At 36.7% G+C, this 25,588-nt stretch overlaps 3 protein-coding genes across 4 annotated transcripts in view; 2 read left to right on the top strand and 1 right to left on the bottom strand.

Moving 5' to 3' along the window:
* Positions 1-1,290: 1,290 nt before the first annotated feature.
* On the top strand, positions 1,291-6,004 carry mocs2 (molybdenum cofactor synthesis 2). Its single transcript, XM_055208991.2, has 5 exons — positions 1,291-1,446; positions 1,621-1,742; positions 5,523-5,662; positions 5,736-5,849; positions 5,925-6,004. Exons 1-3 carry the CDS (start codon positions 1,435-1,437, stop codon positions 5,647-5,649), a joined length of 261 nt encoding a protein of 86 aa, XP_055064966.1. The 5' UTR covers positions 1,291-1,434; the 3' UTR covers positions 5,650-5,662; positions 5,736-5,849; positions 5,925-6,004.
* On the top strand, positions 5,738-6,735 carry LOC129447315 (molybdopterin synthase catalytic subunit). Its single transcript, XM_055208990.2, has 4 exons — positions 5,738-5,849; positions 5,925-6,078; positions 6,155-6,278; positions 6,529-6,735. Exons 1-4 carry the CDS (start codon positions 5,738-5,740, stop codon positions 6,610-6,612), a joined length of 474 nt encoding a protein of 157 aa, XP_055064965.1. The 3' UTR covers positions 6,613-6,735.
* A 145-nt stretch (positions 6,736-6,880) lies between these two features.
* itga2.2 (integrin, alpha 2 (CD49B, alpha 2 subunit of VLA-2 receptor), tandem duplicate 2) overlaps positions 6,881-25,588 on the bottom strand; it is a 33,737-nt gene continuing 15,029 nt past the window's right edge. The window contains exons 9-29 of one of the 2 annotated variants that reach the window (XM_055208987.2): positions 25,030-25,195; positions 24,857-24,933; positions 24,620-24,758; positions 24,027-24,172; positions 23,180-23,323; positions 20,234-20,431; positions 20,023-20,150; positions 19,471-19,631; positions 19,017-19,279; positions 18,717-18,799; positions 16,587-16,728; positions 16,257-16,349; positions 16,089-16,165; positions 15,917-16,000; positions 15,038-15,140; positions 13,772-13,882; positions 13,517-13,627; positions 13,135-13,248; positions 12,952-13,041; positions 9,934-10,050; positions 6,881-9,849 (exon numbers count right to left, since the gene is read on the bottom strand). In XM_055208987.2, coding sequence (XP_055064962.2) covers positions 9,760-9,849; positions 9,934-10,050; positions 12,952-13,041; positions 13,135-13,248; positions 13,517-13,627; positions 13,772-13,882; positions 15,038-15,140; positions 15,917-16,000; positions 16,089-16,165; positions 16,257-16,349; positions 16,587-16,728; positions 18,717-18,799; positions 19,017-19,279; positions 19,471-19,631; positions 20,023-20,150; positions 20,234-20,431; positions 23,180-23,323; positions 24,027-24,172; positions 24,620-24,758; positions 24,857-24,933; positions 25,030-25,195 — 2,637 coding nt within the window. In that variant the 3' untranslated portion in view covers positions 6,881-9,759. The remainder of the gene's footprint in view (positions 9,850-9,933; positions 10,051-12,951; positions 13,042-13,134; positions 13,249-13,516; positions 13,628-13,771; positions 13,883-15,037; positions 15,141-15,916; positions 16,001-16,088; positions 16,166-16,256; positions 16,350-16,586; positions 16,729-18,716; positions 18,800-19,016; positions 19,280-19,470; positions 19,632-20,022; positions 20,151-20,233; positions 20,432-23,179; positions 23,324-24,026; positions 24,173-24,619; positions 24,759-24,856; positions 24,934-25,029; positions 25,196-25,588) is intronic. The other variant, XM_055208988.2, reaches the window with a different exon arrangement.

The raw sequence follows: 25,588 nt of genomic DNA, 5'->3' as shown, positions 1-25,588 counted from the left end.
AAATAATAAAGACGACAGTACAGTTTATCAATTTACTATTGTCAACAGTAGTGTAGTATAAATAAACAGGCTAATTGCTATATATAGAGTATACTACAGTTTACTACAGGTAACTATTGTAAATACTGTAGTATACTATTTATAGTATTTTTTTCAAGTGCGACAATTTGGGATATACAATGCAAGTTCGCGTTTTTCTATGAACTTATATAGTTTGTAATTGGAAATGTGCGTATTAGCCATATGGTTCTCTCATACACTAAACAAGACGTGAAGAATGTATAATGTTATTGCTACAGTATCCATGATTTAACAATGGTTATTGAAAACCACAGTTATTTTGTGGTAACCATGGTTTTACTACAGATTTTTGGTTTTAACTGTAGTAAAACAATGGTTCATTTTGATTTTTGTTATTATGGACACGCGTCATTCTTTTAAATTGGCCCATTACAGTGAATTTAAAGGATCACTAATAGACTCAAGGACTGTCTAATAATAAATAAGACAGTTGTTGGTCCTCCCCAGAGGTCAAACCTGTAAATATAGCAGGACAAATCTTCGTTCAAAGGAAGTTATTAGGGTGTTGCGTTACAGCCCGTCTACACAAACAAGAGCGCGCACATGCAACAGGGACGAGCTTTCGTCGCCTCGTGATCGTTTCTGTGTTAGATTAGATGCAAAGACTAGCGCACAATCATATGGGACGAATCGTTACACAGCCATAAAGTCTCAGGTGGAGATAATTGCAGCGTCGTCCCTCTATCGGAACTTTTGGAGAAATGCAGCCAGACTCAACCGCACGCTGTTAATAACACAGAGTTGTGAACAATCGCTGTGAAACTGCGACATACGTTGCACAGCTGTGCTCTGTGGTTGCAGATGTCACTGGTTTGATTGAATACCACACAGAATTGTCTTACTCAACAAAACACCCCGCGGCTGTTTAATGAACACAAAACATGCGCTGTAATTTTATAATCGTATTGCACACTGCTAGCTTGGGTATTGATGGTGTATATTTATTCACATGGGAAGCTTTTTATAGTAGTATTTAAAAAATTTATTTAGTATTACGTTTATTTCCTACCTGAGTTACTACTGTACCTGAGGCCGGTGAATGGCTGTTTCACATAGTAGTGAATTTAGAGACATCTGCTGGTGAATGATAGAAACACAGGGCAAATCCCAGAAATGGGTTTAAATAGCGAAGCATTTTAAATAAAATTAAGATTTAATAAATAAAAAGCACAACTTTACATAATCCAATTTTAATTCGTCGCAGAGTTGCTTGAATTGCGAAACTAAGCGTGATCTGTGTGTTTCCTGGCCACGAGTCAGCTGACCTGAAGCATAACCAATTAGATCTCGGCTCTCAGGAAGGCACGCGCTGCAACTGTGTCAGATCTGCATGTGTCCAGATCAAGTAAACACATGAATATCGAGGTAAGTTTACTTTTGAATACATTATTATACAGTTATTGACCAAATACGTAAATAAAAAGTTTAACTTCACCGAAGGAATGCTTATTGGCACGATGTAAACGTGAATGTTATGCAAATCGAATAACAGTTTTCAGTTAAAACTCATACAGAAGTGCACGTTGTTCTCTGTACCAGGTGTCGGTTTTGTACTTTGCAAAAAGTGCCGAATTAACGGGGCTTAAATCGGAGATCATTACTGTTTCGTCAAACATAACATCTCTACAACTGTGGCAGCATTTGGAGAAGAAACATCAAAGGTAACTTACATTTCAGTTAGAGCAAAGATTATTACATGAGCTGCAGTTTAATATTTCACTGTTTCTTCAACTGTGGACTCGTATGGAGATATGTAAATGACACTCATTTAAAACACACCTAAACTTATATTGCACAATTTGATACAAATACATCTCCTTGGCTTTGATTTTCTTTACACATTGCATAGTTATGTTACCCTCAAGCAAGCTCTCTTAACTTATAAAACACACAAGGGTTTAGCTTACAAAAGATGAGGTGTAATATATTACTTTCCTAAGCCACTGGATTTATACTGGATTTATGGTTGTTAATAAAATGCCCAAGTATCATTAAGAAACTGTGGATGGAGATGGTAGCCATATTTAGGATGCAGAATATATAATATGTAAGGCCACTGAAATGCCTTGAAATGTGCGTCTTGGTTTGACCCATTGGTATTGTTATTGAACAGTAATTGGTCAAAAAAGTCGAATGGGAAGTTTAGAAGTGCAGAATGATGTCATTTAAATTGTTGATATGTTTTAGCGGAAGTGAGAGACTTGATATATGTAACAATTGCGCCCATTTTGTCAATGAGTGCGTTTACATTCACAGAATAAGCGGATAACTATCAAAAATCTGCAAAAATTATAGAAACCTGTTTTTGTGCATTTACATGCAAATCAATAAACTGGGTATGCAGAAAACTGTTTACATGGGATTCAAGAATTCAGGGATTTAAGAATTCAAAAAGAAGTCAGGTTTGTCACAGACAGTGAGTATGTTTACATGCACAGAATAAGCGGATAACTATCAAAAATCTGCTTATATTAAAAAAACTTTTTCATGTGTTTACATGCAAATCAATAAACCGGCTATGCAGACAACTGCATTTACATGGGACTTGGAGGAGATTTGTCAGGTTTCTTGCAAGTAGTGACGTCATCGCCTATAGCAGTGGTTCCCAAACTTTTTCAGCCAGTGGCCCCCCTTGTGTACGGTGCATTCCTTCACGGCCCCCCAAAGAAAATTTGTGACAAAAAACTGTTCTAAAACTCAACATTTTAATAAAAAAAAAAACATTAAATTATACAAAAATGTAGTGCTTTTGGTTAGTAGCCTTATTTTTTAGGTTTAATTACACAGAAATCATGATAAATTAATATATTTCATAAAATGTCATAAAACTGGGGCCCCCCTGGCACCATCTCGCGGCCCCCAGTTTGAAAACTACTGGCCTATAGTACATAATAGTCGATCAAAAAGCAGACAGCATATCTGTCTAAAGCTATATTGTTTTATCTCTTTTCGTGTTTCCAGAACCTGTAAATATAACATCAGTTTTTATTTTCGCAGTTTCTCTGCCAACTGCTTTAGTAGAGCAGAGACTTTTATGCGTTACTTTGCGCTTACTTCAGCGTCTAACGTTTATCTTTCACACGCGGAGACATGCGCACATGGACAAAACCATGAGAAAGCTGGTTAAGGTGTTTACATGCCATGCGAAATTGGGGTAATGAGCAAAAAAACTACCTGTGCCGATCGGCTTTTGCTTACGCCGTCTATGGGCTTTCCCCCGATTAAAGAAAAACGTTTTACGTGTTTACATGAACCCACATGTTATAAGTTTATTAAGCATAATCGGCGTAAGATCAGTGACGTCTTCGCCTATAGTACATAATAATCGTTCAAAAAGCCGACAAGAAATCTGTCCCAAGTTATACTAGTTATCCCAAGTCTTACACCGATTATGCTTAATAAACGTGGGGTCATGTAAACACGTAAAACGGTTTTCTTTAATCGGGGAAAGCGCATAAACGGCGTAAGCAAAAATCGTACCAAAGTAACGCATAAAAGTCTCTGCTCTACTAAAGCAGTTGGCAGAGAAACTGAGAAAATAAAAACTGATGTTATATTTACAGGTTCTAGAGACGCGAAAAGAGATAAAACAATGTAGCTTAAGACAGATATGCCATCGGCTTTTTGATCGACTATTATGTACTATAGGCGATGACGTCACTACCTGCGAGAAATCTGACAAATCTCCAAGCCCATGTAAACGCAGTTGTCTGCATAGCCGGTTTATTTATTTGCATGTAAACACATGAATATTTTTTTATAATCAGATTTTTGATAGTTATCCGCTTATTCTGTGCATGTAAACGTACTCACTGCTGTATCTCTTCTTATGTCTGCACGACATGTAAATGTAACATGAGCTTTTATTTTCAGTTTCTCGGCCAACTGCTTTAGGCCCTGTTTACACGACAACGCTCGAGGGTGAAAACATAAAAATATTTTATCGGATGTGTCTTTCGTTTACTCGGCGCCAACGTGTTTTTGGAGCTTAAAAACGCAAAAAAGTGAAACTAAAAAAATGAAAATGTTAAAAACGATCTACCGTCGCGTTTCCGTCTAAAGGGTAAAAACACAAAAGTCTGCTCACGGTGGCTCTCGTCGCGTACGCGTTTACGTCAAAGGCACACAGATCCCCCCCCAAAAAAACGCTCATATAAACGTGGGATAAAAAGTAATAATGCAACGCCACTTTTGCGTTTTCTCTTCAGATTGTTTCCGTGTAAACGTAGCCAAAGTTAAGCAGAGACTTTTATGCGTTACTTTGCACATGAACAACACTGCGAGAAAAATGGTTAAGGTGTTTTCATGCAACGCAAAATCAGGATATTGAGCAAAAACCTACCTGTGCCGATAGTTTTGTAAATTCAAGTGTTTGTTTTTAAAATAAGTTTTTAGTTAGTTATTTAATGCTATAAAAGCGGTGGTGTGATGTCATGATTGACAGCTGTGATACGCGCATTCTGCAAGAGCGAGGGCGGGGCCTGGATTTCGCGTCTTTACTTCCTGCTCACTACTGCGCATGACTGGTCCCGAAATCGCTACTGTGCAGACTCAAGACCCAAGATGTCAGCGCCGTATCGGGACATTGGGGGCTTCACTTTTCACCAATGAAAGAGAGCGAACGGGCATCGGCCATCTTTTTTTTTACGGTCTATGATGTAAACACATTCAATGTTTTGGAGCACATTTTATGGATATAGAGCACTTGGGGCTAACATTAAAGGTGTCGTATCGTGAAAATCTGAATTTTTTTCCACGTTTAAGTGCTATAATTGGGTCCCCAGTGCTTCTATCAACTTAGAAAATGTGATAAAGAACATCCCAGTAACTTAGTTTTGGAAAACCATTCTATGCAAGAATTTGAAAAAATACGTAGTTCAGTTTTCGTCTGTTTTGTGATGTAGGTCACAAGTCCAATTACAATAATACCGCCCCTTAATCTGCACTATCCAACCACGGCACTGCCATTTGGTGCAGAGAAATTTTTTTTTACAGCACAGTTGAGTTTTTTTTAATTTTAACAAACCACCATCATTGCAATCAGTGTTTCTTTTCATCAGCTCATTTGCATTTAAAAGGACACACCCAATTTTGCTTGCACCAATTTGTACATAATTTTTATAATAAATGATCTGTGGGGTATTTCGCGCTAAAACTTCACTCTGGGGACACCAAAGACTTTTTTTTACATCTTTAAAAAAATCTCATAATATGACCACTTTAAAAGCTAAAAAACTTTCTTGGTCCATCCACGAAGACTTAATTGGGTGGGTTTGATTTAGGCACAGTGAGTAACAACATTTCAACCACACAGAACTCCAAGCAAGCATTTAGGAATACACCATAAACCCCTCATCTGACACCTGAGTATTGTGACACAAGCAAAGATCGCTAGCGTTGTTAACCAAAATGTAATAAAACGAGTCTCTTCTGTTTGCCAGACTCTTTGTTTTACGGGGTCAAGTTGTACTGGCAGTGCGTCAGGAGTACGTGCCTTTGAGTGAGGAGCCGTTGACCCTTCGAGAGGGAGACGAGGTGGCCATTATACCACCTCTCAGTGGAGGATAGAGGAATTACAAAGGTTGCCATTCGTCTTTATATATGTTGCTTTCCTTGTGTCTTCTCTGTGCCTAATGTGATTTCTGTGTGTACAGGTATGGCCGTGAATAGTCTAGATCTTATTTCACTCACTACTGGCAAGCTTTCTGCTGACGCGGTCTCTGAATCTGTAACGTGTGCTTCTTGTGGTGCTATATCTCTGTTTATTGGTAGGTCCTTTGATGTGTATTTCTTTATATTGGTTTGATCATTGCCTTTATGCATATTAATTTGAATCTCCTAAGGAACTACAAGAGATAATTTTGAGGGGAAGAAAGTCATACGGCTGGAATATGAAGCGTACGTTCCAATGGCAGAATTGGAACTTAAGAAAATCTGCAGTGACATCAGAACAAAATGGCCGAGTGTCAGGCACATTAATATACAACACAGATTGGGGTGAGTCTGATAATAAACCTCTTTTCGTAACCTGAATATCCTTATGTACCAAGTTTTTTTTTCTTCATGTCCCCAGTGTGGTTCCAGTAACAGAAGCAAGTGTTATCATTGGGATCTCATCACCACACAGAAGTGAATCACTGGAGGCGGTGAAGTTTTGCATCGACATACTCAAAGCCACCGTGCCAATCTGGAAAAAGGTGTGATTTGTGAGCACTTGTTGTTTTTGTATAGATTTGTGTGTATAAATGATCTACTAGCAGTAATATAATTTGATGGTAGACATTAGCATAGCATATATAGAAGTTCTTAAAGAAAGCAAAAAACAAACAAACAAGGATTTGTGTCTTTGAACCCAGAGAATAGAAAGTACCCAATAAAAAAACAACATAAAAAAAAAACGTGTGTAATTGCTAGGAACATGGCTTTAATTTTTTTCTTTCTTTTCAGGAAATATACGAGTCCGGAGAGCCTTGTTGGAAAGAGAACAAGGAGTGTTTGTGGGCAGATGGTGGAAAAGATCCTAACGGCTAACTAGCAAATGAGCTACAGTACATCTCATTAACATCAAGAAGTTTTTATTGAAAAAATACACAGCCTAAAAAAAGTTTTGTAACATTTTTCAATAAAAAACACAAAACTTTTTGATAAAAATAATTAATATTAATTATCTCTTAAAAACAACAAGCACTAAAAGGTACCAGTGCAAAAGACAACATGTGAACAAATCTCTTATTTTCCCAGCACACATCACACCAACAGTAGAGTTCATGTGCGATATTATTTGGTTTATATAAACATTCATCATCATACATTTATAATTCTTTACAGATCAGTAGTTCATGTACATTTATATATTTATATATATGAAGAGTTTCGTTGCAAAACGAGATAAATCCATTTTTTAACATTTTTGTCAAAACATGTTTATTATTATGTTATCATGTTATTATTTTGTTTTATGGTGCTACTTAGCTGTATTTTTTAAGTTATGAAGGTTTAAATCAAAACAAACCAACTGCAGTTGAACTGATGTTAATTGGAATGCACAACCTAAAAACGGGTTTTCTGAACAATTAAATAAACGGTGTTTATCTCGTTTTGCAACGAAACTCTTCATATATAGTTTGACAAAGCGACCCTGCAGCGAAAAAGCTGGTTTGAAAAACAGATGGATGAGTAGTAGTTATACTATATTATGTTACAGTACAACAAACAAACATTATGTTTTTATGAAGTGTGGCTATTTGCTGAGAACGTTCAGCATAATTTTTTATTACTACTTTGAAAAGTTGTGCAAGTAGGCGCTTGTAAACAACATCTGTACAGCTGTCACCATCACATTTTGTTTCATTAGTGCAGTGTCACAAACAGATAGCCCCACCCCGAATGTTGCGGTGTTGTGTAGTTATACAGTATTCACATAGTATTTAAAGGAACAGTATGTAAGAAATGTATATCAATTAATCATAAAATGGCCCTGATATGTCACTAGACATTAATAAATCATTTTCATTTCAAATACTTATATCACTCACAACAGTGGCCTGGCCAGGATATTGTCATTTAAAAAAGGAAGTTGCAGCCCTCAACTGATGTTTATGTTGTCATTTTGTGTATTGGCCACCAGTTGTGTGATTGCAGTACCAGTTTTAGCCACAAGTTTTGTGATTGCAATACCAGTTTTGGCCACAATCCTACATACTGTTCCTTTAACTTAGAAAAATTACATCACCTTTAAGTTTGTAAATTATTTTTACACAGGTAATAAATTACAGTGTTTAGATAAGTGATGAAATGTGACTTAAAATGAAAATGATGAAATTACCCTGTGACTTAAAGTAACTCATTTAAATATATGGTAACGCTTTACTTGAAGGGGTGTTCAATTCTGACATGACACCTTCATAACCATGACACGACATGTGCCATGAATATGAAAGATTTTATGCACGTTTATGACAACTGCCATTAAATGTCATTTGTTCAATTATGTCATTTTGAATGCAAAGATGATGACATTGTTTGAGATGTCTTTGTTATGACAACTTGACAGTAACCAATACATCATAACTGACCACTTTTTACCAGTGATACAAATTGAATTTGTCATTTAAATGTCATTAAGTGTTAATACTCTGTCATAAAGTTTTATAACGGCATTATGAATATTTTTCTTGACCTCAACTACAGTGGTACAAATATAATTTGTCATTGAAATGTCATTAAGGGTTAATACTCTGTCAAATGGTTTTATAACGGCGTCATGAATATTTTTCTTGACCTCAACTACAGTGATACAAATTGAATGTGTCATTAAAATGTCATTAAGCGTTAATACTCTGTCATATAGTTTAGTAACGGCGTCATGAATATTTTTCTTGACCTCAACTACAGTGATACAAATATAATTTGTCATTGAAATGTCATTAAGGGTTAATACTCTGTCAAATGGTTTTATAACAGCGTCATGAATATTTTTCTTGACCTCAACTACAGTGGTACAAATATAATTTGTCATTGAAATGTCATTAAGTGTTAATACTCTGTCAAATAGATTTATAATGGCGTCATGAATATTCTTCAGTTCATAATGTTTTTTTTAAGTTTCCTCCATGTGTTTAAGAAATAAAATCAATCATTCAATAATAATAATAATTAAAATTGATAAAATTATATTTTATTGCATTTGGAGATAAAATTAAATAAAAACAGTACAATAATGGGTTAAGCCATGTAGTGTTGGGTCCATATCACTGTATAAACAGTTGATTACATTAAATAAAATCTTTTGACGTGTCTGTTGCATTTGGTTAAGGTATTTAAAATGTATTAGGTATTAACACTTAATGACATTTAAATGACAGTTTAATGTAATGTTAACCCATACAGCTAGGTAGTTTCTAAAGTTTGATAATTATTCTGATATGTCATGCTTATGACAAGTTGTATTGGTTTATGTCATGTTGTCATAACAAAGACATCTCAAACGATGTCATCTTTGCATTAAAAATGACATAATTGAACAAATGACAGTTGTCATAAATGTGCATAAAATCTCCCTGTGTCGTGTCACGATTATGAAGGTGTCATGTCAGTCTTATGAACAGCCCTTCAAGTAAAGTGTTATGGTACCTAAACATACTATACTTGCATGGGCAAGTAATTCCACATATGCCAGCATATGACACCAATGATCTCATTTCCTCTGTATATTATTGACAATTTCCCAAAGCTGAATGTGACCTAAACCTGATATAGGTGGAGGTGGTAAGGCTACACCAACAGTATCCTCTACAGTTACATGTGAAGATCCTAATACAGTAGATCATGCAGTGTAAAGATACACTTTTCAAGTCAAGCATAAAGAAATAAATGTGACCCAGTCAGTGAGAACCCAGCTAAAGTCATTTTTAGTGATTTACTGATTTCTACATAAAATCATCCTACATAATATAAAGAATTGATATCTTTCATATTGACTGAGTGAGAGTGATGCTCTTATCTCATTAGCTTATAAGATTTTAGCTTGGATTTTAAAGACAGGGTCACAGATACTGTACGAATGGAATGCCAATAATGTGAATGACAACTGGTGTGAACTAATACTCAGGTCAACCTACTGTAACAGTGACCTACATGTAGATGTCAGAATGAAGAATTGAAGTGAATTCAGAGTCTTTACTCGGGGTTCTCCTCCAGTTCCTGAGCCTCGGCTCCGTTCTCTGCATTCTTCATCAGTGGTTGATATTTTCTCTTGAAGAAGCCAAGCTGAGTAAAGAAAGTATTTAGTGTTTTTATTAAACCAAAGACAGTCACAAAGAGCTGAATACATTTTATAAAGTAATAAAGTACCTTCCATAGCAATGCAACTGCAAGAGCCAATAACAACAGACCACCGATAACACTGCCTGCGATAACTCCAACTGGAACATCTCCTTTAGCTCCAGGTTTGCTCACTGTGAGTCCAACCTGCAATGAAGCTTTAAATCATGAGCTATACAAACTTTTCAATTTCTAGTTAACAAAATAATAACATCAGTATGTCAAAAAAACAAATGCTCATTAAATGTAATGTAACATCTAAAATAAATTGCATAGAAAATACAGAAACCAAAAAATGGTTCTTTCTATGGCATTGCTGTGAGGAAACCTTTAGTCATCTTCATTTTTAAAGGTGTATACGGTGAGGAAAGTAAGTATTTGAACACCCTGCTCTTTTGCAAGTTCTCCCACTTAGAAATCATGGAGGGGTCTGAAAGTGTCATCGTAGGTGCATGTCCACTGTGAGAGACATAATCTAAAAAAAAAAATAATCCAGAAATCACAATATCTGATCCTCCAACTATTTATTTGTATGATACAGCTGCAAATAAGTATTTGAACACCTGAGAAAATCAATGTTAATTGTTGTTTGGTACAATAGCCTTTGTTTGCAATTACAGAGGTCAAACGTTTCCTGTAGTTTTTCACCAGGTTTGCACACACTGCAGGGATTTTGGCCCACTCCTCCACACAGATCTTCTCTAGATCAGTCAGGTTTCTGTCCTGTCGCTGAGAAAAACAGAGTTTGAGCTCCCTCCAAAGATTCTCTATTGGGTTTAGGACTGGCTAGGCGACGCCAGAACCTTGATAGGCTTCTTACAGAGCCACTCCTTGGTTATCCTGGCTGTGTGCTTCTGGTCATTGTCATGTTGAAAGACCCAGCCTCGACCCATCTTCAATGCTCTAACTGAGGGAAGGAGGTTGTTCCCCAAAATACATGGCCCCAGTCATCCTCTCCTTAATACAGTGAAGTCGCCCTGTCCCATATGCAGAAAAACACCCCCAAAGCATGATGCTACCACCCCCATGCTTCACAGTAGGGATGGTGTTCTTTGGATGGTACTCATCATTCTTCTTCCTCCAAACACGTTTAGTGGAATTATGACCAAAAACTTCTATTTTGGTCTCATCTGACCACATGACTTTCTCCCATGACTCCTCTGGATCATCCAAATGGTCATTGGCAAATTTAAGACGGGCCTGGACATGTGCTGGTTTAAGCAGGGGAACCTTCCTTCCCATGCATGATCTCAAACCATGACGTCTTAGTGTATTACCAACAGTAACCTTGGAAACGGTGGTTCCAGCTCTTTTCAGGTTATTGACCAGCTCCTCCTGTGTGGTTCTGGGCTGATTTCGCACCTTTCTTAGGATCAGTGAGAACCCACGAGGTGAGATCTTGCATGGAGCCCCAGTCCAAGAGAGACTGACAGTCATGTTTAGCTTCTTCCATTTTCTAATGATTGCTCCAACAGTGGACCTTTTTTCACCAAGCTGCTTGGCAATTTCCCCGTAGCCCTTTCCAGCCTTGTGGGAGTGTACAATTTTGTCTCTAGTGTCATGGGACAGCTCTTTATTCTTGGCCATGTTAGTAGTTGGATTCTTACTGATTGTATGGGATGGACAGGTGTCTTTATGCAGCTAACGACCTCAAACAAGTGCGTCTAATTTAGGATAATAAAAGGAGTGGAGGTGGACATTTAAAGGCAGACTTACAGGTCTTTGAGGGTCAGAATTCTAGCTGATAGACAGGTGTTCAAATACTTATTTGCAGCTGTATCATACAAATAAATAGTTAAAAAAATCATACATTGTGATTTCTGGATTTAAAAAAATCAAACATGTTTAATGTTTGCTAGGATTGTCGGAAGGGGGGAAATCAGCCCAAAATCAGTCCGACTTTTGGTGTGTACCCAGCATAATGATAGAAATAATAAAGAATGTAGTTTTCACATTTCAGATTTTTGCATTAATAATAATGCAGTGACAGTAATTTATTAATTTGTGACAAGAGTATGCAGCAACCCGTTGACACCTAGTGACTGTTGTTCGTAAAACCACTAAAAGCCTAATTTTTTGTGATTTGAACTTGAAATTTGGATCATAACTAGTTTAGACTTATCTCTTAAATTTTGTAGCATTTATGGCGTGAAACATTAAAATTTTTCTAATTTAGTTGAAAAAATATACAGTTTATTGCAATTATTTTTATTTATTACAATAAATGTAATTTTTTAATTTAATATTTTTACTTCCAGACACTTCTGTAAAAAACCTTAAAGTGTCTTCTTTAAAACAAGACCAAGATTAGGCTTCTAGACAAAAAAGCCAAAGTTTGTGTACATCAAATTCTCACCCCACCCCACTCAAAAAGGGCTGCGCCAGCTAAGGGTCTAAAACTTATCTTTGAGCATCATAATAGCACATGTAAAGTGTTTCCTGCGACCACATGCTTAAACTGCTTGAATGTATTTCCCTCATTTAGTTTACACAGATCTATAAATATGCAAATGAGTCTCCACCTCTACTCAATCGCACAGCTCGGACCATAGATATGAATATGCAAATTAGCGTAAAGAGATGCAAATTTTGGTAGTTTTAGAGACATAACTGTCTGGTTTCAAAATGCATACTGCGCCTTTGCAGCACTAACAGTTTTTAGCGCTGATGTTAGCAGGTTTGACTACACTTACACACTGCACGTGAGTTTAGCCGTGTAAGTTCAAATGTGATGATGTGATTGGTTACATTGTGGTAGACACTATAAAGGAAAGCTTTAAAATGGCATAGGTATTGAGTGCTAATATGGCAAAGATCCTGTATTTGAAGCTACAGTATACACACAAAACATAACCTAGAAAAAGTCCACATTTAAGCCAAACATGGGTAGAAACGACCTAGCATTCAGGATTTCATTCATTGATTTCAATCTTTGAAATGATCTTACTCTAAATGATCTTACCCTGATTTCACTGAATGTTCTTTAATTATATAGGATGATTTAATGTAAAATGTTCACAGATTTGGAAGAAAGGAGCAAAACTATACCTCCATATGCTTCTGTTCAATGAAGAGTAAATCGGATTGAGACGTCTCTATGTCAGCTCCCACAGAAAGTAAGACGGACAGGAAATCAGCCTTGAAACGGACAAACAGGTACAGGTACATGGTGAGACATCATATTTGAGACACATTAGTCCGGCTTTGCATTAGTTAGGCTGATGATCTTACCTTTGCAAAAGTAGCAGTCCATATTTTGGTAGTCACATTGACATAATAATCGTTCTTCTCTTCCAGGTCCTTCAGGATGCATTTCATTGACTGACACGATGCAGTTTTACAGTTCTGTGCATGGACAACACATGATATAGATACGGTTACAGCTCTAAGGCTGGAAAATCCAAGACATCCTGTTATTTGTACTGTAATCAACAGTCATCATGCGAAAATAATAAAAGTCATTACTGTACAAACAACTATTACAAGGTTTCATACTTCATTCATTATGATTTCCTTTGTAAGTCATAATCAATAAAAATGTCATATTAAATGAAAGTGTTTTTCTCATTTTTGGATTCAAAAGGATTGTAGACAAACAGCCAGAAGCACTAACCAGATCCTTTGTTCCTCTGAAGCTCTCCTCGGTTATTCCGGCGGTATAAGGTTTTTCGTTTATCTTAAACGGGTCAATCAGATGGCTGTCTGCACAGTGTATCTTTTCAGGCTGTTGCGTGAAATTGAAACAGTTATTTGGTAATCGAATCATGAAATCAAATCATTCCCACATGTGCAAGTTGAATAAATTGTATGAAAAGATGTTCAGCTGTGCCAACGGTTTTAAAGACGTTTAAGATGAACTGACACTCACAGGTGACGTTTTAACCGAAGTCACGTACAGCAGAGGATTTCCAGTTTTGGTGCTGTTGGGCAGTGAGACGGTGAGGTAAATGAGGCTGACTGGAACAGTTCCTGTAGAGATCTGTAGAAATAAATCCATTCATGCATTTGGCTTATAATGCATTCACAGGTCTCCAGTGAGCACATTAGAAAGCTGGATCATTAAAGGCGGGGTGCATGATTTTTGAAAAGGGAGTCGGCCGACTACCAAAACACACTTGTAGCCAATCGGCAGTAAGGGGCGTGTCTACTAACATACATCGTTGCCTGGGTTGCGTATGTGTGGGACGGGTCTATCAATTGAAGGTCCAGATTCTATTGGGGTAGGGGCGTGTTTGTTTGGGTAATTTAAATGTAAACATTGGCTTTCAGAGATCATGCACCCCGCCTTTAAGGTTGTGTTCTAACCTTCTACTCTAGTATACCGCTAGTACGGTTTCTGGAGTATATACTGTAGTATGCATACAGTGCATAGTACACACATTTTATAAACGTATTCATAGATTACCTAAATAGCAGGTAACCCATCTGGGTTTTTACCTACCCAGATAAAAATGAAGTATCATTGACTGTACTAAAAATATACTTTAAATTAACTTAAGCTATTTTAACTTCAATTAAATTGAAGTTGATTAAACTTAATGTAAGTGCAACAAGGAATTTTTATTTACTTTGTGCTACATAAAAGTGTAAACGTTATAGGCACTTCAAATATACAAATTAAAAGTATAGCTAAATATATATAAGAATAAGAATCTTAAGAGGTACTAAAGACTAAGTACAAAATGTGTGTGTGAAAATACATTTTAAATACATGTACTAAGTGTACTTTAATAAAGTGCACTATTTCTTTCACCTACTTATTTATATACAGTACAACATAGCAATTTAAATGTTCTAAATGTATCCCACAATGCAATGTGCTCAACCATCCATTTCTGATATAACAAATAACTTTGAGGTACTACAGTGTAAGCCAGAAATGTTTAAATATCTTTGTTGACAAATAGGCTACATAGTCACAAAACCACTACCTTAACCCATACTAAGTAAGATTTACAAATTAGATAATAAATGCATTTTCTAGACGGCACATGTACATCCAATATCATATTATTCAAAAATATTTAGTAAGTAGGCTAGTAAGCTAGTGAATTATTTACAAAAAAAAATTAAGCAAACCAGTAGATGGTGCACCTTATCAACAAATTAGTCAACTAAATCAAACCGAACTCACCTTCAGATTAAAATTAAAATCTGGGCCAATGTCCTTGTATTTCTTCACTGTGGTTGCGATTTCATCCTCTCTCTCAAGTAAATAAACATTTATGTTTGCCTTGCTGAATAAAAAAGACAAGAGTGAAAAATCTTGTGGGTAATTTTACAATTCAGTCCTGTACAAGCGCTCAAAATATGAGTTTTAGAAATGATTATAACAAATGCTTTCAAAAACTTGTTAAAAATAAAAATATTTCTTACAATTATAATTCTGTCTGGATCATTTAAAATGTATTTTAATTTTAAAGTTTGGATATGGGAAAACATTTTAAACTGCTGTGTTTTTGCTGATGTTATTATCCTAAATTTAATCTGCCTTTGTTGACTTTTTAAATTTTAACTATAAAATTTACTGTAACTTACATAGGTTAAATATGATAACCAATAATGTATTCAGTAGTATTAAATAAAAAAATAAATCCCCTAAAAGTATTTAAGAATTGTCTCTGCACTACCTAAATTCTAATGTTATTACTACACTATACTACAAATGTCAGGTTATTTTAAACCCATTGTTGAGGCAAAAAGGGAAAACCACAGCCATTGGGTTTTTAACACAGAAAATGTTTATATTTGACTCAACAATAGGTTAAAACAACCCAGTCTGCTAAATTCCCTAGCCACAAGGGTTGGGTGAATACGCTGAATATAACCATTTTTTAGAGCAGTGGTCTCAAACATGGTGCCCAGGGGCACCAGGTTGCCCACACGGAGTCTGTGAGTTGCCCACCAAAGCACATTCTATTAATAGCCCCTGTTCCCTGTTTTAGAGTGTATTTGGTTTATGAAGTGATGTACAATAAACTGAAGTTGAACAGATTTGTATTATAAATCTGACCTGCTGAGGATGATCTCCGAGTTATATTGGACAGGTATAGAAACAGAGATCTTGTTATTAGCTGGAGTTTCCTCTGTGCTGTCACTGCAGTCAAAAATCAATCATCCATTAACAAATTATACCTGCAGTACAGATGCTTATACTGTAATTTATCAATTCAGTTTTGTTTTACCTTACGGCCTCAAAGACAACTTTGGCATCTTTTTGTAGCTGGTTCAAATTAAAGTCAAAATTGATCACAAATGAAGCCTGGTAAAAAGAAATCAAACAGTTACAATAATATCAGCGATATCATACGTATCACCAACAGACATTTACACTCAACTCAATGAAATCTTACCGATTGATCTGTTTTTAGGGCTGGATAACTCACTAGGCACACGAGTGTGTCTGATTCTTTTATCAATGTGCACTTTATCTCTGATCCATCATTCTGAAAACCACAAAACATGTGAATACACATAAACAGCTACATTCAGAAAGAGCCATAGTAGGAAATTCTGGACACAATGTTTGTTTATTGCTTTTATCATCTCTCTTAAATTGTTGAGGGCCCCTATACAGTAAAACAAATATAATCTGTTCAATGTAAATGATAATTTAACAGTTTGAATAAACGGATAAACAATTAAATAGATGAATTGTTTGGACGTGTACTAATCTAACATACCATTGGTGTAACAGAAGCATAAAAGAGATTATTGGAGTAACTGGCAGATACTCTTGCATTGTATGCGTTTTCCTTTCTATTCATTACAGTCACTGTGAATGACAATCTTCTCTTGTTCTGGCTGACCACCAGTGGATTTTTGCTAGAAAATAAACAAACAAACATACATAAAAATACAATGCATTATTGTAGTGTATAAGCCACATCATTCAAAAATGCATCATTAAGACGAAATAACATATATAAGTTTATTTAGAAAACTATTTCACAAAATCATGGCCGGAGAACAGACATTTAATCTGGAAAGGCAAGTTATTCAAATAAACAATAGCAGAAAAGCAGGCTGAATAGATGTCTGTATGTTAAAGTAATATTATCAGTTATTTAAACGATAAACCATAGCATACAGATCTTACCTGAAAGGTTGAATAGGCTAAATTAACCGAACAAGCCGACTAGCGTGAAGTTCGCATACTCGTCATTCCACATTACTGAAGTTATTGAATTACATGAATACAGAAGGAGCATATGGCGGACTCTCGCGGCTGTAGGCGGTAATGATGTCTCTTGCCTCATAAATGTCAAAATTAATTCATACTGACTTACAAGGCGCACCTGACTATAAGACGCAGCACCAGCCAAGATATGAAAAAAACGCGGCTTATAGACCGAAAAATACGGTAGCAATCAGATTTAGCTGTTGTTATGTTTTAAAGAGTCAATTAGTTCAGTCAGTAAGTTAAATCTCTTTCCAAAGGATAATTTAAAGGCACACTATGTCATTTTTTGACACTAGAGGTCACTAAATAGTAATTAATGTGTAGATGTTGTGGTTAAAGTGTGACACTCCACTTGAAAATAAGCTCATTTTCCAGCTCCCCTAGAGTTAAATATATTTTTTTTTACCTTTTTGGAATCCATTCAGCTGATCTCCGGGTCTGGCGGTACCACTTTTAGCATAGCTTAGCAAAATTTATTGAATCTGATTAGACCATTAGCATCGCGCTCAAAAATAACCAAAGAGTTTTGATATTTTTCCTATTTAAAAACTGACTCTTCTGTAGTTACATCGTGTATTAAAGCCCGATTTATAGTCATGCGTAAGTTCTACACCATAGCTACGGCGTAGGCTATCCGTAGCCTGACGTGCACGTCACAAAATTTTGAACAGCGTGACAGATCTACGCGGACTGCAAGCGCTGTGATTGGTCCACCAGAACCCCTCCAGTAAGGTAAAAAAACTGTGTCATAGGTATTTCCGTTTGCGATGGTGAAAACAAAGATAAGCCAATTTAAGGAGTAATTTAACTCAAACTGCAACAAAAGTCGCTGTTCATTTACTTCCATCATTGCTTGTCTTCTCAAAACATACACAACAAGTTGCTGCTTCTTCATTAACGGTCGCGCTGCTACTTTGGTTACATGCCTGGTTACTGCCTACCAGCGGCCTGCACGTGTGTTTGCACATCGACACGGACGACGACGCAAAAGTATAAATGAAAACCTACGCGGAACCTACGCGGCTATGCCGCAGGACCTACGCACAACTATAACGAGCCCTTAAGACTGACTGAAAATTAAAAGTTGTGATTTTCTAGCCTGATATGGCTAGGAACTATACTCTCATTCTGGAGAAACCCGGAGATCGGCTGAATGGATTCCAAAGCGGTAAAAATCAAATATTTAACTCTTGGGGAGCTGGAAAACAAGCATATTTTCAAAAAAAGTGGAGTTTCCCCTGAAGGAGCGTGGAATGGGAGTTGTAGTCTTCACCTCAACTGCCGATAGAAATGAATACAAATCATGTTCGTAAATGACGTAATGAAAAAGTTTCATATGTTTTGTTTTAACATTATGTTATGTTTTAACATAAACCAATACAGCTTGTAGTGTGTTAGACGCTACAAGTACTGCTTTTGCATGTGCGACTACGCAGATTGAACTCAAGATACTTTGATGCCACTCGCCAGTTCTAAAATCAACCACACCATTGGTTTCTATGGCAAGAAAGGTTGAAAAAGTAGACAAACAGACATCATTGACAGGTTATGGAGGAGGAATGTTACGAGGATATTGTGCCTTTAATAATAGTTTTTGTTGACTTGTGTCACATGGTCCAAGAAATCTTACCCTAGTTTTTCTTCGCTCTCTACACTCAGGACCAAATCACAGTAGCAGACCTCATCTGAACCACAATCCTTTGAGAACGGGATCTGGACAAACAAATAAAATGAAAAAATTATATATACATACATTATGTATAATGTCTATACCGTCTTTAACAACATGTATTTATGATCAAGCTGCTTTATTGTCCATTACAGTTTTCAGACTATCCGTAACACTTAACATAGCATATATAACAGAACCAAGAATGACAAGATTGAAAAACAAATTTTTTATCAAAAATGTCAAATTTGCATTACTCACAAAAGACTCCCATGCAGACGGACTAAATATGTCTAAAACGGGGTCGGCATCTGGATAGCCGAGAGTGACATCCACACGCAGAGCGATCGAATTGACCAGGTCAGGAGTCTCCTGCACATAGACGTCATATTCTTCACACGTGTCCTGCGCAGTGACGCTGATGTCCTTCTGCATGACTCGATCCAGATTACTGAAATGACCTCGTGAGCTCACTCGGGACGACTGGAGATCCGCATCCAGGGTCAGGTTGTACTTGATATCTGCTTTTATAAACAATACTGTATGTACATTTGTGTTTTCCTCTCATTTAGAATTTAAATTGATTCAATACATGGACCGTAAAAGTCTTAAACATGAAATTTAGGGCACAAAAAATGTTTTGCAGTTAGTACAGTGAGATTTTTGTGTGAACAAGATATCCCAGAGTCGTCACTCTGTTTGGAGCAAGTCTTACCCACGATCTTTGATTTCGTCGGCCTGAAGGATGCGCTGAAACAGACTTTAGCCTTAAAGCAGGACACCGGCCTGCCACCGTATCGACAGGGTTTACTCAAAATGCTGATCTTATCAGGGTTAAAGGAAACCTTCGCCGTGACCACTGCAATCCCTCTGGTCCTGCAACCACACACATTAGCCGAGAGTTCAAGAATGCATCGATTAAAACTCAAGCGTTCAATTGATTTATCTGTTTTGGAACAAACAGGACAGTCACACAGAAAGCTGATGCTTCCAGAATCGCTGTGGTGAAAATGGGAATCTGCAGGACAGCTGGAGCGATCGTTTCCCTGGCCACAAACCCAACCAAATATCCCACCATGACTGAAGTTATCCATGCAGCTGTTTCGCACTCAACTCCATTGTTGAAGGTGGGCAGTAAATGAATTATTGGAAATTTGCATGCTATCTCATTACGTAGGATCTAACTGGGCTTTTCTGTACCCCAACAAACTATGAAAATCAATTGGTACCCGTGGTGTAATAATAGCTGACGTGTTGAGATTCTCACCAGAGTTGGACCACCTTTCCAAAACCCCCCACGGCGACATCTGGGACCGAATCACCGTTCATATCCATGCTGCCATCTAGAGAACGTCCAAAGTATCTAAATTGGTCCAAGCGTGATCCAAGAATTTTCTGAATTCGTGAGAACAATAAGAGTTTAGATACTTGGAAATATCTGTGCAATTGATTCAGTTTTGCGTCAATTATAGTCCTACCTGTGAGCTCTGCTTTCTGATGGTTTTTCGATCTCCGTAGTAGATGTAAATGGCACCGTGGCTATTGTCTTCCTGTGGAGCTCCGACCACCACATCACTAAAGCCGTCCAGGTTAAGATCACGTACAGCAGTGATGGCCGTTCCAAACCGAGCGTTCATTTGGGAGCTCTCCAAGAAACCCTGGTTACTCAAGACACCCTAAACACAGATGCTTATACTATTAAGTCAAATATATCTTAAATTCTTATAATTTTTAATTGTCATGTTAATTAATAAACTGCTGAAATGCATGTGTTGACATAAATTAAAATATGAATGAATTAACATAACTAAAAATACTTTTTTAAGATGTCAAATAAATCTTTGGTGTCCCCAGAGTACAGTACATATGTAAAGTTTTAGCTCAAAATACCATATAGATAATTTATTATAGCATGTTAAAATTGCCACTTGTAGGTGTGAGCAAAAATGTTTTTGAATGTGTCCTTTTAAATGCAAATGAGCTGATCTCTGCATTAAATGCCAGTGCTGTGATTGGATAAATCAGATTAAGGGGTGGTATTATCCCCTTCTGACATCACAAGGTGAGCCAAATTTCAATGACCTATTTTTTCACATTCTTGCAGAGAATGGTTTACCAAAACCATTTTTTTTACATTTTATAGGTTGATAGAAGCACTGGAGACCCAATTATAGCACTTAAACGTGAAAAAAGTCAGATTTTCATGATATGTCCCCTTTAAATCATAACATAAGCTGCTTATAAAATTAGAGCATATTAAAATGTGCAAGCAAACATCCTTTAAAGCTGAGGTCTCTTTTATAAAACTGTGTGTAGGAGTATGTGTGAACACAAAAGCCAAAAATGGTGCACAAACAAAAATATTCTCTAGCAGCACAAGCTTTCATAAATATTTAAACTTATTTTTAATTTAAGATTTTACAAATTGATGTAGGCGGATATGAAACATGTATCACTCAGTACAGGCACAAATAACACTGCTGGATTTAATCTTCATGATAACGTGTATCTAATGTATGATGTGGAGTGAAATTATGTATGTGTGGCATCTATACTTATAATCGTTCGTCTGACATGTACTTTCTTCAATATCACTTAAATTTACAACTTTACAATCTTTGGCCCTGTCCTAAATGGCACACTCCGGACTTGTGGACCTCCTCAGAGTCCACACTTTGATGACATCATGTAGTGTAGACCCTAGGGACCCTTGACGCGAGTCCAAGACGGTGCACCGAAGTTGTATTTTGGGACAGACTCGAGCGTCACGCCAGAAATAGGAAGAGAAGTTGCCCATCAGTGTGAACTCTTCTCTTCCGTCATCTGATTGGTCTGATTTCTCTTTCGCAATGACTTCTGGGTTGGTTGGGTGTGCAAAGACTGCTACATCAAGGGTTCAAAGGGGGTGTTGATGAGCACTCTTCGGAGCGTAAAAATGACAGATGGGACACCCTACGGACTTGTAGACTAAGCGAGCATGTGCAATTTAAGACCACGAGACCGAAAGTCCACATGAAGTGCGCCATTTGGGACAGGGCCTTTATCGCCAATTTCCCTTGTCTCCAGAATGTGCGTACGCACGGCTCAGAGTTTGTTTTTTATAGATCACAACATTTTCCTGGAAATGGAATACAGCCCTGTTTTGTGCATACGCACACTTTATAAATTAGACCCCTGGGCATAAAAAATAGCTTCCTATACCCTTATTCACTTTTTCCTACATCAGTCCACTAATATAGTTCACTCGCAGAAGTGAAAGAAAACGAGTGAGTAAATTCAGACACTTGAGCTCACCAGAAGTGCTGCAGTGTGGGCCCCAGTGGCGGCTTGTGACTGCTCATCCGGGGGGCGCTAATTCAAAATAAGTGTTCGGATTGTTATGTGTGTTGCTTGCGTTTTCAAAATATGTGTTTGTTGCATCATGTAAACCATGTGCATCGGGTGTTTTGTTAAAATAAGTGCCGCACACGCGTCAAAACCGTTTATGATAAGGGAGACGCTCACGTTCACAAATTACACGCAAGACACTCCCTTAACAGTAAACTCTGATTACGCATGAGATTATGCGAGTAGCTGGCAATGCCAGCATCTCCTTTATCATAAACCCTTTAGACGCGTCTTCAATAATTTCCACTATGATTTCGGACACCACTAAAAATTTATGTTCCCTCAATAAGTTCACTTTTAGGGGCATGGAGAGCTATTATAGACACACCCCTGCTCTTTGTGATGTCATAATTCAATGTTACTTTAAATGACCTGTATGTATTATTGACATCTAAAGGTTGAACTTGGTACGGCAGTCTAAATTAAAAATATTCGAGACGATTTTTCCCCTGGCCCCCTCCTCTTCAAAGTCAATGCTCATATGGGTTGCCAGACACCTACAGGAGCGGATGATGGAAAGCATAAAGCTTTACACTGTAAGTTTATCTGCTATTTTTTACGTTTGCAATGTTTTTATTGTTTGCGAATTTCAAACTCGTTCCTGTGGATTTTTTATTTTAACTAAACCTGCGGCTCATTTCGGAGGTTGCATTTGTGGGCCTCATACATAATTGTAATAACTTACAATCAAACTCTCAAAATACAGTATTGTGTAAATTTTCAGTGGGTGGGATCACACAGGCCAAAACAAAAACAGATATGGGGCACTGAATGCACATTTCTAAAAAAGGATTACTTGCTAACGCATTGTTTTTCAGGGAAACAAATATGTGAACTCCTTTAAGTGTAGTACTGAACAATACGTCTACATGGCCCTACAACTGCAGCATATCAACATAATACATTTACAAATCCTATAAATGGTGAATATTATTTTTGTGATGTTACATTACACTCCCCATTTAAACTGACACATATGAGAAAGAATATGTGTAAGAGAATGAGAAAAATTAACTACGCTGCATGGATATTATTACCTTAGTAATGGAAAAGAGGTAAACTCTCCCTGTTTCTAACTTCTCGTCATTCATGTACATTGGAGCTCCAACAAGCAGGACATCAGTCACACCGTCAGCATCCACATCAACAGGACAGAGGACGCTGCCGAAATAAGACCCGATCTACAGACCATAAACACACACACACACACGTCAATTACATATTATATTATAACACAGAGATCAGACTACATAATATTAGTCATTAGGCATATTGTGATTTTTACTTTGTGTTTATTAGCTCTGAGGTCATTTATATACTTGTCATTTATGTTATTTTATATGCATTTAAAATTTATAGTCTTTCCCTTTCAGAAAACACACCAAAAATACTGATGACTTATCCAGCACTTAAAGGCGTGTCAACATTTTTGTCCAATTAAATGCTATTTAAAATGAGCCCCATCCTTCAAATACCACCCAAGTTAGTTGTCCCAAAGTTAAACACCCAATGACATCAAAATCTGTGCGTTTGGAGCTTTTAGTCTGTGTGTGCTAGCTTTGAGCGCATCTATATAAAAGTATACTTGTAAATAAAGTTAACTTATAACAAACGTGCAATAAGCTCTTTCTCTTTTGATGATTTATCATCCATAGTGGGTGTATTTCATTTTTTCCAACGAATTCTGCTCTTGAGAAGGAGACATCACCGCCCCTAAATATCACCTACTTATAGCATTAGCAAGATGCAAAGCACGGTTATGTAAACGAAAGGCTATTCGCTATTTTAAAAGATGTCCCAGCCCAACTTTCTGTTTCGGCAGGAAATACAAAAGTATGTCAAAACAGTGTTTCAGAAATGATTGTATTAAAGAATCAAGTGTACCTGATCTCCTCTTTGTGAATCTACAATGACGGGTTGTTTTTGGCCATTCATGGTGTAAACTATAACTTGTCCTCTATGAACGGCACGAGGAGCACCAGCCACATAAAACTCTGAAGAGCCGTCAATTAAAGTGCTGACAGAGTATCCTGAACAGACAACAGAGGAAACATATCCAAATGAGATAACTCAGAACAATGACATTACAACACATCATTGAAGATAGTTATGTTTAAAGGGACACTCCACTTTTTTTTCTTTTTTTTTTAAATAGGTTAGTTAAACACTTGATTTTACAGTTTTGGTATCCATTCAGCCAATCCCTGGGTTTTAAATAAGACAAATATCGAAACTCTTTGGTCATTTTTGAGCGCAATGCTAATGGTCTAATCAGATTCAATAGATTATGCTAAGCTATGCTAAAAGTGGTACCGCCAGACCCGGAGATCGGGTGAATGGATTCCAAAACTTTACAAATCAAATATTTAACTCTAGGGAAGCTAGAAAATTAGCATATATATTTTTTTAAAGTGGAATGTCACCTTAAGGTGTCTATATAAAATGTGAGACCATGACCCATTGCATTTGTTCAGTACCAAGTAATGAACCATGGTTATTGTCCTCCAAAACTTTCTCAAAGACATTTTTGGGTAAAATGTCTGATCTCCCTGCAGTCTGGTGAACGACGGTCCCAATCCAGTTGTATGCTCCGGCTGCACCCAGCATGATCACATCCTACAACCAAAACAGAGAATGTACACGACTAGTAGAGCAAACATTTAAAAGACAGCACTGATGAAATATCATCCCTTACAGACACATAAAGCCCATACCTTATTTTTGGTCTGGTGTGCACTGAAACCCACTTGGGACATCTCCATGTTAAAATCACTGACTGCTTTTCCAACACCTGAATTTTAAGATGTTATCAATTCATTTACTTAGAAGGCTTAAATAAAGACTTTTTAATTAATTAATATACAGTAAAATAAACATAATTATGGACCTTCAATGTTGAAGATTCGATCTCCGAGAGTTCCAACGATCTCTATAAGAGCCGCCTCCTCAGACACATTGAAGAAGTATTTCTCAGCCGGAGAACTGGCTATTGACTTAATCTCAGCAATAAGTTTACTTGTGTCAATGTCATTTCTTAAATAATATCCAAGCACCTGGAGAAAATACAAAAATCCATTCATTCATATATATATATATATACAGTACTGTGCAAAAGTCTTGTGCCAGAATTACATTTTTGCAATGTAATAGTGATGATATATAATTATTTCTTGGTAAATCCTAATTTCTAATTTTATAGAAATTTATCTTTTGTGTTTAGTGCCAAGAGAGGTCACACTAAACGCAGATGATGCCTAAAGAAGTCATTTAGTCCTGTTTTTTTTTTTTGTACATATTTCCTGTATTTTCTGTTTGTATTTTAGTCAAATAGATTAAAAAATGAATATTGATGGACATTAAAACTTTTATGTCTGGTGGTGATGGCTTAAGACTTTTGCACAGTAATGTATATATACATATAAAAGTAACATTTAAAATTACATTGA

The sequence above is a fragment of the Misgurnus anguillicaudatus genome, chromosome 12 (assembly GCF_027580225.2).
Source record: "Misgurnus anguillicaudatus chromosome 12, ASM2758022v2, whole genome shotgun sequence".
NCBI classification, from domain to species: Eukaryota; Metazoa; Chordata; class Actinopteri; order Cypriniformes; family Cobitidae; genus Misgurnus; species Misgurnus anguillicaudatus.
This window is presented reverse-complemented; position numbering and strand designations above follow the sequence as displayed.

Coding starts and splice junctions, on each gene's coding strand:
- mocs2 (XM_055208991.2), top strand. Junction 1,743..5,522: donor TTGGAGAAGAAACATCAAAG/GTAACTTACATT, acceptor TCTGTTTGCCAG/ACTCTTTGTTTTACGGGGTC.
- LOC129447315 (XM_055208990.2), top strand. CDS start 5,738: ATGGCCGTGAATAGTCTAGATCTTATTTCACTCACTACTGGCAAGCTT. Junction 5,850..5,924: donor TGCTATATCTCTGTTTATTG/GTAGGTCCTTTG, acceptor GAATCTCCTAAG/GAACTACAAGAGATAATTTT. Junction 6,279..6,528: donor CCGTGCCAATCTGGAAAAAG/GTGTGATTTGTG, acceptor CTTTCTTTTCAG/GAAATATACGAGTCCGGAGA.